At 40.5% G+C, this 16,620-nt stretch overlaps 1 protein-coding gene across 2 annotated transcripts in view; it reads right to left on the reverse strand.

The window, feature by feature from the left end:
- Positions 1-16,620, reverse strand: part of SPARCL1 (SPARC like 1) — a 56,864-nt gene that overhangs the window by 13,844 nt on the left and 26,400 nt on the right. For both annotated transcript variants that reach the window (XM_003811263.5, XM_003811264.5), the window contains 6 exons: positions 12,256-12,320; positions 7,728-7,874; positions 6,329-7,345; positions 4,396-4,468; positions 3,539-3,657; positions 3,052-3,172 (listed from right to left, as the gene is read on the reverse strand). In XM_003811263.5, the coding sequence (XP_003811311.1) occupies positions 3,052-3,172; positions 3,539-3,657; positions 4,396-4,468; positions 6,329-7,345; positions 7,728-7,874; positions 12,256-12,309 (1,531 nt within the window). In that variant the 5' untranslated portion in view covers positions 12,310-12,320. The remainder of the gene's footprint in view (positions 1-3,051; positions 3,173-3,538; positions 3,658-4,395; positions 4,469-6,328; positions 7,346-7,727; positions 7,875-12,255; positions 12,321-16,620) is intronic.

Below are 16,620 nucleotides of genomic sequence, written 5' to 3' on the forward strand. Positions count from 1 at the left end.
GGCTGGTACTGGTTTTTCCTTTCCATATTTAGTGCTTCCTTCAGAAGCTCTTGTAAAGCAGGCCTGGTGGTGAAAAAATCTCTCAGCATTTGCTTATCTGTAAAATATTTTATTTCTCCTTCACTTATGAAGCTTAGTTTGACTGGTTATGAAATTCTAGGTCGAAAATTCTTTTCTTTAAGCATGTTGAATATTGGCCCCCACTCTTTTCTTGCTTGTAGGGTTTCTGCAGAGAGTTCCACTGTTAGTCTGATGGGCTTCCCTTTGTGGGTATTCCGACCTTTCTGTCTGGCTGCCCTTAACATTTTTTCCTTCATTTCAACCTTGGTGAATCTGACAATTATGTGTCTTGGAGTTGCTCTTCTTGAGGATTATCTTTGTGGTGTTCTCCGTATTTGCTGAATTTCAGTGTTGTTCTGTCTTGCTAGGTTGGGGAAGTTCTCTCGGATAATATCCTGAAGAGCGTTTTCCAACTTGGTTCCATTCTCCTCATTACTTCCAGGTACACCAATCAGATGTAGGTTTGGTCTTTTCACATAGTCTCACATTTCTTGGAGGCTTTGTTTATTCCTTTTCATTCTTTTTTCTCTAATCTTGTCTTCACGCTTTATTTCATTAAGTTGATCTTCAATCTCTGATATCCTTTCTTCCACTTAATCGATTTGGATATTGATACTTGTGTATGCTTCACGAAGTTCTCGTGCTGTGTTTTTCAGCTCCATCAGGTCATTTATGTTCTTCTCTAAACTGGTTATTCTGGTTAGCAATTCCTCTAACCTTTTTTCAAGGTTCTTAGCTTCCTTGTATTGGGTTATAACATGTTCCTTTAACTCAGAGGAGTTTGTTATTACCCATGTTCTGAAGCCTACTTCTGTCACTTCCTCAAACTCATTCTCCATCCACTTTTGTTCCCTTGCTGGCAAGGAGTTGTGATCCTTTGGAGGAGAAGAGGCATTCCTATTTTTGGAATTTTCAGGCTTTTTGTGTTGGTTTTTCCTCATCTTCATGGATTTTCTGCCTTTGGTCTTTGATGTTAGTGGCCTTTGGATGGGGTTTTTGTGTGGATATCTTTTTTGTTGATGTTGATGCTATTCCTTTCTGTTCATTAGTTTTCCTTCTAACAGGCCCCTCTGCTGCAGGTCTGCTGGAGTTCCCTCAAGGTCCATTCTAGACCTTGTTTGCCTGGGTGTCACCAGCAGAGGCTGCAGAACAGCAAACATTGCTGCCTGTTCCTTCCTCTGGAAGCTTCGTCCCAGAGGGGTACCTGCTAGATGCCAGCCAGAGCTCTCCTGTATGAGATGTCTGTTGACCCCTGCTGGGAGGTTTCTCCCAGTCAGGAGGCATGGGGGCCAGGGACCCACTTGAGGAGGCAGTCTGTTCCTTAGCAGAGCTTGAATGCTGTGCTGGGAGATCTGCTGCTCTCTTCAGAGCCGGCAGGCAGGAACATTTAAGTCTGCTCTGCCCACAGCCGCCCCTTCCCCCAGGTGCTCTTTCCCAAGGAGATGGGAGCTTTATCTATAAACCCCTGACTGGGGCTGCTGCCTTACTTTCAGAGATGCCTTTCCCAGAGAGGAAGAATCTAGAGAGGCAGTCTAGCTACAGTGGCTTTCTGGTGCTGCCGTGGGCTCCACCCAGTCCGAACTTCCTAGCAGCTTTGTTTACACTGTGAAGGGAAAACCGCCAACTCAAGCCTCAGTAATGGTGGATGCCCCTCCCCCCACCAAACTCAAGCATCCCAGGTCAACTTCAGACTGCTGTGCTGGCAGCAAGAATTTCAAGCCAGTGGATCTTAGCTTGCTGGGCTCTGTGGGGGTGGGATCCACTGAGCTAGACCATTTGGCTCACTGGCTTCAGCCACATTTCCAGGGAAGTGAACAGTTCTGTCTTGCTGGCATTCCAGGTGCCACTGGGATATGGAAAAAAACTCCTGTAGCTAGCTCGGTGTCTACCCAAATGGTGGCCCAGTTTTGTGCTTGAAACCCAGGGTCCTGGTGGTGTAGGCACCCGACGGAATCTCCTGGTCTGTGGATTGCGAAGACTGTGGGAAAAGCGTAGTATCTGGGCCAGAATGCACCGTCTTTCGCAGCACAGTCCCTCACAGCTTCCCTTCGCTAGGGGAGAGAGTTTCCCGATCCCTTGCAGTTACTGGGTGAGGCAACACCCCACCCTACTTTGGCTCCCCCTCTGTGAGCTGCACCCACCGTCTAACCAGTCCCAATGAGCTGGGTACCTCAGTTGGAAATGCAGAAATCACCCTCTTTCTGCGTTGATCTCACTGGGAGCTGCAAACCAGAGCGGTCCCTATTTGGCTATCTTGCCAGCCACCAATGACGTTGCCATTTTTTGAGGCCACTATCTCAAAGAGAGTTTGTGGTGGCAAAGGAGCAGAGGATGGAGAACCATACCCCAGCTCTTGAATGCTTCTGTCCAGAACTCACATAGATGACTTTTTTCACATTTCATTGGACAAAGCAAGATATATGGTCATACCTAACGTCCAGGAGGCTGACATGTTTCATCCTCTCCTGTGTCTGGAAGGGGAGGAGACCCAGAAACATTAGTGAGCACTGCTAATGTGGAGAATCACTTAGTGGTAAGGGGAGCCAAACACAATTGAGAATATCCTGGGGAAGGAAGACAGCCTTAAAATACTTCTGGAAAAATGTGTTGTCAGAAGACTTCTTGGCAAAGGCTTAACTTAAATTGGGAAAAGGGCAAATAATGTAGCAAAATCCCAGTGATTCAACTCTGTGATTAAGTGGATAGCATTATCATAGTGGTTCTGAGCCCTGGCTGCACATTAGAATTGTCTAGGTTACTTTAAAAACAAATAAAAAAAACAATGTCACGATTCCAACCTAGTTCAGTTAAATCAGAATGTCCTACGGTTAAGGCCTGAGAGTTCTTATTTTTTAAGTTTCTCCAGTTGATGATTTTTGTGTTCAGAACTACATCAGCTTTTCCCTGTTTGCATATAGATAATTCAGGCATGTCCAGATTCACCCCAAGCCCTCTCAGAGATGATGGTTGACAGGAGGGACATAATCTTACATTTGCAGGCTCCAAAATAATCCAGCTGGAGTTGATGCCCCTTTTTGGTCCCCTCCAGTCTGCATTTAGTAGCGAATAGATGACAGGAGCTAGCATAGGTCTGATTGTCAGTGCCACAAACCTATGGAAGATAAGTAGAAGAAAAAGCTGATAGAGCCAAATGCTCACTGGAAGACACTCTGCTCCTTAAAGCTCATATGCTGATAACAGTGCTGTGCCAAAGATGCAGTCAGGTAGGTGAGACTATTAAAATCGTAATTGTTCCATTTGGCATCAAAAAAATCAACTAAACTGTACCAACGGTGATGACAATTTAGCTCTAGATAAGCTCAGTAGAATGAAAACTGCAGATGTTCCAAATATCCCAAATAACCAAATGATAACCTAGGTATCTACCTTTTTTAAGCAAAAATTTCAATGGCAAATATTTTTATTTCAATCAGTAACCTTTTGGAGCCATTTAAAGACTATTTTGCAGAATACTTACTTGATCAAGGGGTTTTGTTGGAGGACAAGTCACTGGATCCTGGCAGACACAGTGAGGTTTTCCCTGTTGGTCTGCCTTACAGATGTGGCCTCTTTTACACTGGAAGCTCATGCAAGAATCTAGCAGAAAAGATTGGGCAGGAAGCATGGACAAAGTTAAATTGAGTATGTAAATACAAATTCACTCAACTAGTTTCATTTTCACTAATGGGGGGAAATTTTGAAGTCCTTGAAATTTGCAAATTTGGAAGTGGGAAGACATTGGAATCCTCTTTAATTGATGTGTTAATGTCAGATGGAACCTTCTATTTTACATGATAATTTTACAGATTATTTTACATGATAATCTAGATTTCCTCTTGCAGCAGTTTGGATTGGAGATGTGCAAAGAACAGACAGCTCTTCTATGCCTGAGACGGTCATAGTCTGAAGTCCTTAGTGCAACGTTGTGCAAGCTGGTCAGAAGTGAAATAAGGCTGAAATTCAAAATGTTTGTGATAGGGGGAGGAATAAGGTCCTTTATCAAGTATGGGATATAAATTCACCAGCAAGTTACAGATTTGAGAATAAATAAGATAGAATTAAGTCTTTTCAGAAGCAAAAGGATTTAAGGAAGAACTCTAGCCCTTTCACTAATATCTCAACAGGGCTTCCAGTTTGCAAACACATTTACCCATAGTTGTATATCAAGTATGCACAAGAAAATGTCAACAATTTATGGGAGCATTTCCTTGGGGAGGACTGGGGAGAGAAAAAATTCTGTGCAGCATTCACAAAGGATGGAGGGGCAAGCCCAAAGTGGCAGATTCCATTTCTTCCTTGATACAGTCACAAACAGCTTGCTTCATGCATACTTACCCACACCATGCACCCTCATGTTGCCTTCACTTGACGTTTCCTCCTCATTTGATGAGTTCTCTGCTTTCTTGGCCTTTAGAATAACAAGAGCAAAAGTTAAAATCTACTAAGAGGAGAGCCATTACTTAATTTATATTTTCACTGTGCATACTTTCACAGAGTATTTTTCATGCTCAAATCATTTCAAATCTCAGAAAGGGAAACCACGTGTGTAATCCCAGCACTTTGGGAGGCCAGGGTGGGAGGATCACTTGAGCCCAGGAGTTTAAGACCAACCTGGGCAACATAGGGAAACTCCATCTCTACCCTAAAAAAAAAAAAAAAAAAAAAAAAAAAAATTAGCTGGGCATGATGGTGCATGCCTGTGGTCCCGGTTACTCAGGAGGCTAAGGTGGGAGGACTGCTAGAGCCCAGGAGGTTGAGGTTGCAGTAAGCTGTGATTGCATCACTGCACTCCAGCCTAGGAGACAGAGCAAGACTCCATCTCTAAAAACAAAACAAAACAGAAAAAAAAAGAAGAAATGGAGCCTGTAATCCCAGCACTTTGGGAGGCTGAGGTGGGTGGATCACCTGAGGTCAGGAATTTGAGACCAGCCTGACCAACAAGGTGAAACCCTGTCTCTACTAAAAATACAAAAATTAGCTGGGCATGGTGGCAGGCGCCTATAGTCCCACCTACTTGAGTGGCTGAGACAGGAGAATTGCTTGAACCTGGGAGGCAGAGGTTGCAGTGAGCCGAGATTGCGCCACTGCACTCCAGCCTGGGTGAAGGAGTGAGACTCCGTCTCAAAAAAAAAAAAAAAAGAAAAGAAAAAAGAAAGGGAAATCAGTCACAACTGTGGAGGTAGACAGTAACCCTTGGAGAACAGGACCCATTTCTATCTTTATCAATGAGATTTAGTGCGTTATCTCTGGGGATTACTCAATAAGACTTGGAGTCTCTTCTTTGGATTTGAGAAAACACTAGAAATGTAGTATTATCTTGTGATTTTGTAGTTAAGCCAGAGTTACATTGGAAATCTCTCTGAATTTGTTGGTAAAGCTTTCATACCAGGCTTTTAAGGTATAAGAAAACTTCTACGTTAGAGTGGCAGCAGAGTTCTCAGTAACTGAGGTTACCATTGACCTTGTGTACCAAAATCTGTGCCAAGTCCTGCTGGTGGGTGGCTGCCAGGATTTTGAATGAAAGCTCCAAATATGCTTCCTCCCTGCCCCGATCCTGCTGTAGTTTCCAGATTATCATTTTGGTATGTGTTTGCTTAATAAAGTAGGACCTTAATCTTTATAACTAATTCAACAAACATTGTTGGCTCTTTTGTTATGTCAGAGACATTTTGTTGGACACTGGTGATTCAATTCGAAAACAATATGGCATCTGCTTTCAAGGCATTAGAGCAGCAGTTGCCAGTATCTCCTATCCTTCAGATCTGTCATAATTTATCATTCCAGCTAGTTCCAGGGACTTTCAATGGCCAATATCTGCATTTCCGTGCCTGAAAAATCATGGAAATTGACCTGGCTCACTCAAGGGACAGGCTGGAAATGCTGGGAAATTAATACCCCTCTAGCAATCCTCAGCCAAAAGAAGTACCCTAGCTCCTTCAGTCGCCAAATGGAATAATTCTGAGAAAATGTCTTTACATGGCTTGAATGATGTTCCTTTTATTAGCTTCCTTTCCTTCTTGTGTTACTTCTGCACTCCTCTTTGTTCCCTGTGCTTCTTAAATAAACAACACTCAAATCCAAGATCTGCATCTACGGGAACTCAAATAAAACAGGCATTCTCAGCCTAATGATAAAGATAGACCTAAAAAGAAATAACTGTAATATATTTTAGTAATGTACTAGTAGACATCCATACATGACACTGTGAGAGCACAGAGAAAGGTCATGACTGTTTATATTGGACAAGGACCATTTAAAATAATTTTACCTCTTGGTGCTCTCCAGGCTCACTGGTACCTATATTTTCATTTTCATGTACTTTTTCTCTTTGCTCCTCAATTTTGAGGTGATAGGCAATGGATTGAGCTCTCTCGGCCTCCAGAAAGGCCTGGCTTGGGATGAAGTAGTCATCACTTGCACTGTGCCTGGGGCCATCAGTGCCGCCATCATCGCCATCATCATTGCCATCATCATCAACTCCATGATTTCTGGGCGTGGTATTACCATCATCAGTAGGTTCCATGAGCAGAGCCTCAGAAACAGTCTTTTCATCTGTCTCTTTGTGGTTGCTGATAGCTTCCAGGCCAGTTTTACCCTCTTGACTCTGCCATTCAGTTTCTTGAATGTGCTTATTGACGTTCGATGCATTTTCCTCTTCCATTTCTGCATTGGAGTTATCTTCTTGTTCTTGGTTACCCTGATCAAATTCATCCTCCTGCATCTTGCTTACTTGAGTTGGTTGATCAGACTCTTCCAAAATATCATCAGATTGGGTATTGTCTTCCTCCTGCTTGCTGTTAGCATGCTCCCTGGGCAATTCTGTCTTTCTTTCTTGGTTATCATTGTGGGTACCAACTTCACCTGGCCCTTTTTCTTCTTCCTCTTCTCCATTGGAAATATTTGGATCCTGCTCTTGGTTTCCTTGATCCCTTAGGCCTTGGCTATGTTTACTGCTCCTGTTCAACTGATGATGTGAATAATTTCTAGGTTGTTCTTGGTTTTCCTCTCTCTTTGTGATACTTTCTTGTTGGTTAGAATCTGTGAAGGAACTAACACCAGGAGCCAAAAAATCAGTGTTCTCTGAGAGTTTTTTCTCCTGAGGCTCACTCATATCTTCTTTTATGTCCAATGTACCTTCAGTTGGTGCATACTCCAAATTCACACTTAAGTCACCATCACTGTCCTCTTGATCCTTCAATCCCAGCTCTTGGCTAGAACTCTTGCCCTGTTCTGCTGACTGTTCATGGCTTTCCTCTTTTGACTTTAGTACTGATGATTTTTCAGCCTTAAAAGAAAAAAAAGTTCGTTCTTCAAACAAATGATAATGTAACCATATTTATGCCTAAGGTAACATTTAATATTCATTATTCTTTTTCTTCACACATTATCATGTAAACATGTTTATAATATTCCTCACACTCTGTAGCCACAGGTTTAAACTGAATTTGGATTTTATAAAATGAAACAAGTATACAGCAGCTCAGCCCAAGTAGTAAAACTCATTAATCCTCATCATTCTTCTAGTGATTGGAGGCAGTTGAGGTGATCATCATGTTTTAAAAAAATTAAACTGAGACATAAATAACATAATCTCTTTTACCATGCTTTGAAACTAAGACCTTTGGAGAATTAAAAAATTGTATTAATATAAATGATGTTACTTTTACCTTACGTTGGGAATCGTCTTCTGTGGATACTGCTGTTTCTTTTTCATTTTCTTCATCTTCAGCCCTTAAACTGGGGATTGCAGTGTTGTCAGGTGCTACCGTTTCAGCAGTTGGTTTTGAATGATCAGATAATAATCTTGCATTTGTCTGAAAAAATTAAAAACTGGTTTTTTTTATTCATGTCTGGATGCTAATTTACAAATTTGCTAGTTACTCTTGTTGTCATCATTATTAGTAGCAATATACTTCATTTATACCAACAATTTAAAAATATTCTCTAGAGTTTTTGAGGATATAAGCAAATGCCTAGAACAGAATGTTAAGTGGAAGCAGAATCTCAATTGTGTTTAAGAAAAAGTTATTTATGCAGAGACTGGGTGAAAATAAAACAAAATGCATTTAAATAATGGTAACTTTGAGTTTTGAAATTATTTTCTGTGTTTTTTAAACTTTTGCAAAGCATTTGTACTTTACAATTTTGGAAAGTGTTGTTTAGCAGAAAGTTGAAGTCAAATAAAATTAACCATAGGATATAGTATTGTACATTTGCCTAATTTAAGTACCCACTGATAATTAGCAGAAAAATTTATAAACTTTTTATCAATATTTATTTGATTTCTTAACGCCATTGGCCTTAACGTTGGTCAGGAAATCTTAATGGGGCTGGGCATGGTGGCTCACGCCTGTAATCCCAGGTCTTTGGGATGCCGAGGTGGGTGGATCACCTGAGGTCAAGGGCAGGAGTTCAAGACCAGCCTGGATAACATGGTGAAACCCCGTCTCTACTAAAAATACAAAAAATTAGCTGGGTGTGGTGGTGGGTGCCTGTAATCGCAGCTACTCGGGAGGCTGAGGCAGGAGAATCACTTGAACCCTGGAGGCGGAGGTTGCAGTGAGCTGAGATTGTGCCATTGCACTCCAGCCTGGTCAACAAGAGTGAAACTCCATCTCAAAAACAAAAAAAATTAGAATTAATTCAGACTGTGTGAGACAGGGCACTAAGCCTAAGTAGAAAAGGGCATGTCTGGAGTATTAATTTCTATTAGAGGGATGGTCCTATTTCTAGCAAGATTGGAGACTTGGATAAAGAACTGGGCAGTGATGCATGATGGGGAAGTTGAACAACTGAACTTGGAGGTAAGAGGCCTCCATTCAAGTCTTGCCTCTGCTATTTACTTTCTATCTGTGGTTTGACAGGTCGTTAATATTTTTTATTAATTAAAAAACATTAATAAAATTAATTCATTATATTAACTTTTTAATTAATTAACTCCAGCCTCTTGCCCAGGGTGGAGTTCAGTGATGAAGTCTCGGCTCACTGCAACCTCTGCCTCCCAGGCGCAAGCCACCCTTCCACTTCAGCCTCCCCAGTAACTGGGACTATAGGCACCACCATGCCTGGGTAATTTTTGTATTTTTTGTAGAGACGGAGTTTCACCATGTTGCCCAGTCTGGCCTCGAACTTCTGAACTCAAGCAATCTTCCTGTCTGGGCCTCCCAAAGTGCTGGGATTACAGGTGTGAGCCACCATGACCGGCCAAGGTCATTAATTTCTACCCTGCCATCTCTCAAGGTGGCAAGAAATATCAAGTGAGCAGAAATATCAAAATAAGATTATGTATAAAAAATATGTTATAAATTTTAAGGAGTTGCCCAACTGAAAATTACTATTTCTAGTACTAATGTCACACTGTGTCAATAATATAAACTGCCCAGTATCTGAGGCAGATATTCACCATGGATCTTTATTAGAGAGATACTCTGGACACTCAGATGGCCTATCCAGGTGTAAGTATGAAACTGAGATTCTATTTGGATTAACTTATTTTTATTCCATTAGCAGGTCCTGTAGTGCTGACTGTGTAATAGTCATGGAGTACAGGATTTATTTTTTATTTTTAAAATTTTTTTTGAGACAGAGTCTCACTCTGTTGCCCAGGCTGAAGTACAGTGGTGATCTTGGCTCACTGTAACCTCCAACTGCTGGGTTCAAGCAATTCTCATGCCTTAGCCTCCTGAGTAGCTGGGATTGCAGGTGCCTGCCACCATGCCCTGCTAATTTTTGTATTTATTTATTTTTTTAGTAGAGACAGGATTTCACCATGTTGGCCAGGCTGGTCTCGAACTCCTGGCCTCAAGTGATCTGCCCACCTCAGCCTCCCAAAGTGCTGGGATTACAGATGTGAGCCACGGCTTCTGGCCAAAGTACAGGATTCATATTAGGTTTGGTTTGCTCCTTTGCTTCTTATCTCCTTTTCACCTAAGATGGGTAATGAATTTGAAAAAGTTTATAAAGAAGCCTTAAAGAAGGGGGAAAAGGAGAAAGAATGGTGGCCACTTTGGTAAGCTGCCAGCAGGGGGCATCATAGAAGGCAATGGATGGGGGAGATTTTAGGCTTATTAGTGGAGAACTGGTCACTCTCTCTCCCCCTCCATCCGCCTACTGCCCAAGCACACAAAAAATGGCAGCTCTTTTACTTTCAGAAATATTCTGCAATTGAAATTATGTTTTATCATTATGGGCATATTTCTATTTATTTAACTCTGGAAATCTATTTGGAATCTCCCAACTACACAGAATCCATTTACATCTGGAGAATTCAGGCAGGCAGGGAAAATGATACAAATTTTTAATAGGTCATTTCTATGAGAAGATACTTAGCTTTCTAGCAGTTTGGCTAGGTTTACATGATATCAAATTGTCCCAGAAAGGAAACATCTGGAATGTGTCTAAATGCAAGTGTGTCATTCAAACATTTGGTTCAAACACTTTTTTTGTTTTTTGAGGCAGTCTTGCTCTGTCACCCAGGCTGGAGTGCTGTGTGCGATCTTGGCTCACTGCAGCCTCGACTACCCTGGCTTAAGGGATCCTCCCTCCTGTGCCTCCCAAGTAGCTGGGACTACAGGCACATGCCATGGCAGCTGGCTAATTATTTATTTATTTTTTTGTAGAGACGTGGCCTCAGTATGTTACCCAGGCCGGTCTTGAGCTCTTGGGCTCAAGCGATCCTCTGGCCTTGACCTCCCAAAGTGCTGGGATTATAGGTAGGAGCCACTGTGCCTGGCCCAAAGACAGTTTTTAATGTTTATTTACATAACAGCAACAGCCACAAGGACAAAGCACATTTTCAGGAGAAAACAACGGTTTTGTGGGAACTCCTTTCAGTGTTCAACATTAACTTGCCCCGCTTTTGTAATTTCAGGGTGTAATGTATAATTTCAGCTAGAGTAGCTCCATACTACTTAAGCATGACTCCTGATGGTGGGCATAAACTCTGTCTTCCAAGAACAGCTTGATCTGGGTGCCATGGAGTTTGTTTTTGCTGACACATTTGTCAACCAGAAGCTAGCTAACAACTTATCCAAAAAGCAAGGACAGAATTTTAGACCTAGAGAAGAAGGGAGGAAAGGGACAATTGAGAAATTGTTTTGTCTCTTTAAAGGAGGCTGATTCCTCCATTTGGTGAAAAAGAAAAAAAAATATGGCACGAATCCTTTGGTTTAATGAAGGATTACACGAATCATTTGCGGAACATCTCCAGTGGTCATTCATGCTATGGTTTCATTTGTTTTTTAACTTTCAGTTTGTTTTGAGGCCACTGACACGGTTTCAAATGATCTGATTTGTGTACAGCTGCTTTATTGCTGTGCAAATGGGGCCAATATATCTGACCATGAAGAAGAGAATATTCTAGTCCTGCCTACTTTCAGCATACTTGCTTGGACAGCCTCCCAAGGATGAATTAGGAGCTGATTTATGATTACCATATCGTTTCCTGCCTAAACCATTGGTTTCTGTTTTCATTATAGACTCTCAAAATTTCTCAGCCAGCATCTATTTGATCTTGCAGAAAATGCTGCTGGAGACCGTAGATATGCACCCTAAGTATTTTTTTTTTTCAGATGGAGTCTCACTCTGTTGCCCAGGCTGGAGTGCAGTGGAGTGATCTCAGCTCACTGCAGTCTCTGCCTCCTAGGTTCAATTGATTCTCCTTGCCTCAGCCTCCCGAGTAGCTGGGATTACAGGTGCCCGCCACCATGCCCGGCTAATTTTTGTATCTTTTAGTAGAGACGGGGTTTTGCCATGTTGGCCAGGCTGGTCTTGAGCTCCTGACCTCAGGTGATCCGCCCATCTCAGCCTCCCGAAGTGCTGGGATTACAGGCGTGAGCCACCGCACCTGGCCTAAAATCTTGGGTTTATAATAACAATGTGATGAGCTTCCCTGGGAGAATTTATTTCTTCCTGTCTCTTGTGTATTTGGGCTGATTCTATGGCTAATAAACTGATAGCCCAAACTTTCTGGGGCATATTTATTGTGTCCTGTAGAACCTGATAGTTCTAAAATTTTTTTTAAGTACCTTATCTTGAGTTTTCCAGTTATTTGTTTGTTACTTGGGCAATAAAGGATATAATTAAAATAAAAAGAGAATTTCAAACCATTATATAAGAACATTTTCTTTTAAATGGAGGATTTCTACATTAAATGTCAGGAGAAAAAGATGTAATAACAGAAGAAAGGAAATTTACCGGGATTGCAGCTGCAGTTCCCAAGAGACATAGGAAAAAAAGCCCAGTCTTCATGCTTTCCAGATCTGTGAACCAAGAAGATAATTATCAGTGGCAGGGAAAAGTTTCCTCATGAAAAACTGAAAGATAGTCTTAGCAAATACTGAGCTTGATATTGTCCTTGGCATATAAAAGTGATTTCTATCTTTGTGGATTAATATGTCTGAAAAGACAGATTGATGGCAGTTCTTAATTGTGTACCTGTGAAAATTGCTCCCTGATTTTTTGGTCCGGCCATGTTCGGCAGAACCTATCTCTGTTTATGACAGTACTTCTTCGAGTAAAGACTCTGTGCAGATCTCAGGTCTTAAGATTCATGAGTATTCATAATGAAAAAAAAAGTCATGAAATGAAGTAACGTGGTATGTCAAGGTTGAGTAAAAACACGCTGCCTGTTTAGTGGTAAAGAAACACATTCATTCAGTGAAGATTTTTAGTCATGCAGCACTGCACTGCCACAGAGTAATAGACCTAGAGGGTATTAATGTTCATCTGATTTAGAGGTCTTTACTGGCAATCTGTGAGTTGGGGGTGGCCTGCAGATAGGTTTGGTTTGGTAGGCACTGTGCATTTTAAAACAGTATTTTAAATTCCAGAGGTTTCATGTCGAAATCCAAATTTCCAGTTTCTCTTGAACCATCTGACCTCTTAGCAACAACAGCTCTTCATGACAGCAGTTGGCTGCATCTGAGTTGAGACTGTCCTCTGTAAGGGATGCTGGCGTTTGTGCTTGATCTGTCTCACTTTTGGTATTTGCCTTTCATTTGAGTTTAGTTAGTTCCGAACGAACTCTTTAAGTTTAGAAATGAGACAAGTGAGGCTCAGAGAGGTTAAGTAAGTTGTCTCCAGATGAACTCTGGGTGTAAGGCTTTTCCCACACACCAGTTATATTATTGTGGTTCTTGAAAGTAGTGGGCAGCCTACATTTTTTTGCAGGATATCCCTAAGTCTGGTAGTCTGACCTGTAACTGGGATTAGGGCTACAGCTTTTAGTATTTAGTAGAGGTTTTATGGATCGCCCAGAAATACTAGATGACTCCTTTAAATTATTTTTTGCAAACATAAACACATTCACAGAGTTTTAAATAAGACTTTGAGGTTTATAAAGAAACTGAGCAGTTTCTTCTGCTACTTATTCCAATATTTCTAAATAATGTGCTTAAATGGATATTTTAAAATATATTAAATATTACTCTAGGGATTTAATATTGCAACAACTATCACTTCACACACACGTACGCGCGCACGCACATACGCGCGCGCACACACACTTCTCTTCCTCCTTTCTCTTCCTAAAATAATTTTATCATAATTCTTGTTTAAATTTTTATTTAACATTCATGACAATGTAAATATTCTTCACAGCTGAACCAAGTAGTCATTTCATGTGTTGAACCACACTGATATTTATTTTCTTGAACGATATTTTGGTTTTGTTTTGATTTAAAAATTGCCTTCCTTTTAAAGCTTTTTACGTACTTTTTTGTGCACCCATCACTTATTCTTCCTGAATTTTCCAACAAAATTTAAAATTTCCTCTTAATATGGTAACAACAATAACAACAACAGAGCTACATCAACAACCCCCTAAGGAAATCCCTCGTGTCCATTTCGCCCCTTGGAAGTGGCACTCCCAGAGCCTCGGAGTTCTTGCTTCCTTTGGACTGGTGTATCCCCGGCTGCTGGGCAGCTTTTCTCCTGGGGTCCATACCTGGGGTCACCACACCCTGGTAACCCCCTTTGTCTTTTTTCTTCTGTTTGATTTCTTGCTTCCTAAGTCCCATATATTTTTCTTTCTTAGTTTTCTCCCTCATTTTGATGAAGCACATACTTCATCAGTTTCTTGAGAAACCACACACAGGAGACAGAATTTTTAAGGTATTGCATATTAGAAAAATATCTGTATTTTACCCTTTACTTGATACATAGTTTGAATAGATATAGAATTCTAGATTGGAATTTTTTTTCTCAGAATTTTTTTTAAAACATTGGTCTATTTTCTTATAATTTCCAGTGTTGCTAGTAAGAACTCTGATGTGAGTTTTTCCCCAATGTTTTTATGAACACAGTATTTTTTTCTTCTTTATGGATGCTTTTATGTTTTTACATTTGGCCCTAGTCTTCTGAAATATTACCATCTCTGCCTTAGTTTGGATACTTTTACATTTACTTTAGGAACTCATTAGGCCCTTTGAATTTGGAAATTTATATATTTCAGTTCTGGTGAGCATTTTATGTGTTAGTTCCTTAATGATTTTTGCCCTTCTATTTTTTGTCTTTTCTTTCTAGAATTTATATTAGTTAAATATCAGAATTCTGGGGTTGATTCTCCGATTTGCTAATAATTTTTGCTCTTCTCTTCAATAGTGTGTCTATCATTCTGGGAAACTTTCTCAATTTTACCTTACATCTCTCCTATTGATTTTTTTTTTTTTTCCTAGAGATAGGGTTTCACCATGATACCTAGGCTGGTATCAAACTCCTGAGCTCAAAGTGATCTGCCCGCCTCAGCCCCCTAAAGTGCTAGGATTACAGGGATGAGCCACTGTGCCTGGCCTGTCTTATTGATTAAAAAAAATTATACTCTTATACTTCATTTTCTTTTTTATTTTTATTTTTAAATTGACAAATAACAATTATACATATTCATGGGGTACATAGTGATGCTTCACTACATATAATGTATAGTGATCAGATAAGGATAATTTGCATATCCATCACCTCAAACAATTATTATTTCTTTGTATTGGGAACAGTGTCTTCTTTCTAGCTATTTGAAATATATAATATCCTACAGTGGTATAGGGCACTAGAACTTATTCTTCCTATTAGCTATAGTTTTATGTCCTTTAACAAATAGCTCCCTATTCCTTTCTTCTCCTCACCCTTCCCAGCCTCAAGTATCCTCTGTTCTACTTCTTATTTCTATGAGATCAACTTTTTTGCTTCCATATGAGTGAGAATATGCTTATATACTGTTAATTTTTTATTTCCTGAAGGCTTCTTTTTAATATTGTCCTGTTCTTTATTAGTGTGACATATATTCTTGTCTCCTTGAGGATATTAATCAAATATTTTGAAAATTTCCTCTGCACCCTGCATTTTCTGTTTCCTTCTTGTTCCTTTTTTTTCCCAGTTAGTTTGTTTTGATCTTTGTTTTTCATGTTGAAAGCTTTTCTCTAATGTCTGATGTATTTGGCTGTCCATTAATACTTCGCAGTGAGTCACTAGAAAGCCAATTAGAACTTTATGGACAGGGCTTGCAGGGCTTCCAAAGAATAGTTCCATGGAGCATTGGAGGGCTTCCAAGGAGCAGTAACCCGACAGTCTTGATGGGGCACCCCAAATGTCATTGACAGATATTATAGGGAGATTTTCTTTTCTCTAGAGGAGAAATTCATACCTCTTACCTTGAGAAGCAAATATAAACCTGGTTGCTAGCATTCTGTGAAATCAGTGAAGAGACTGGAGTTCTCTCAGTGCACACACTGATTTTTCACTTAGTCCCTAGGTTTCTGTATGGCTCCACCTCCCACCTGACATTGTGCTTATTCCGAGTGCAGAGCCAGAGAATAAGCTTTTTCCTGTTTGTGTTGAAACATGGAAGTCCCCTGGCTGTGCAGGCAGGAGGAAGGATCTTGAATCTAAGAATTAATCTGATAGGCTTTCAACCAATACTCCAGATTTCAGCCTCTATCCTCACCCTGCCTTCCAAATCACCTGGTGCCTCCAATTCTGGAAACTTGCATGGGTTCTTCAGTGTGAATGGCTTCCTTCTTTGTCTATGGCATCCTTCTCTGCAGACTCTTAGGTTTAAGCTTTCCCTGTTCTAAGTCAGTCTTCCATCTTCTAAAGATGTGTTGACACTTGTCTTCTTTGTCTCCTCTTCTTTTATCTCAGTCACTGTGAGTCTATATTATTACTATTCTTTTCCTATCATTATTCTGGAATTTTAGCAGGGAGTGGCAACATATATATATATTTCATCTCCATTTAACAACAGATGACTTCCATTTCATATTTTCTTCATATTTTCCTCCATCATTATCATCATCATTTTTAGTGTGACACATAGGAATTCCTATGGGTCTTTGGTTCTAACTCAGCAAATGAAGTTTTTTTTTTTCTTTTTCTTTTTTTTTTATACAGAGTCTTGCTCTATTGCCCAGGCTGGAGTGCAATGGCGCAATCTTGGTTCACTATAACCTCTGCCTCCTAGGCTCAAGTGATTCTCATGCCTCAGCCTCCCAAGTAGCTGGAATAACAGACATGTGCCACCATGCCTGGCTAATTTTTGTATTTTTAGTAGAGACAGGGGTTTCGCCA

Source organism: Pan paniscus, chromosome 3 (assembly GCF_029289425.2).
Source record: "Pan paniscus chromosome 3, NHGRI_mPanPan1-v2.0_pri, whole genome shotgun sequence".
Classification (NCBI taxonomy): Eukaryota; Metazoa; Chordata; class Mammalia; order Primates; family Hominidae; genus Pan; species Pan paniscus.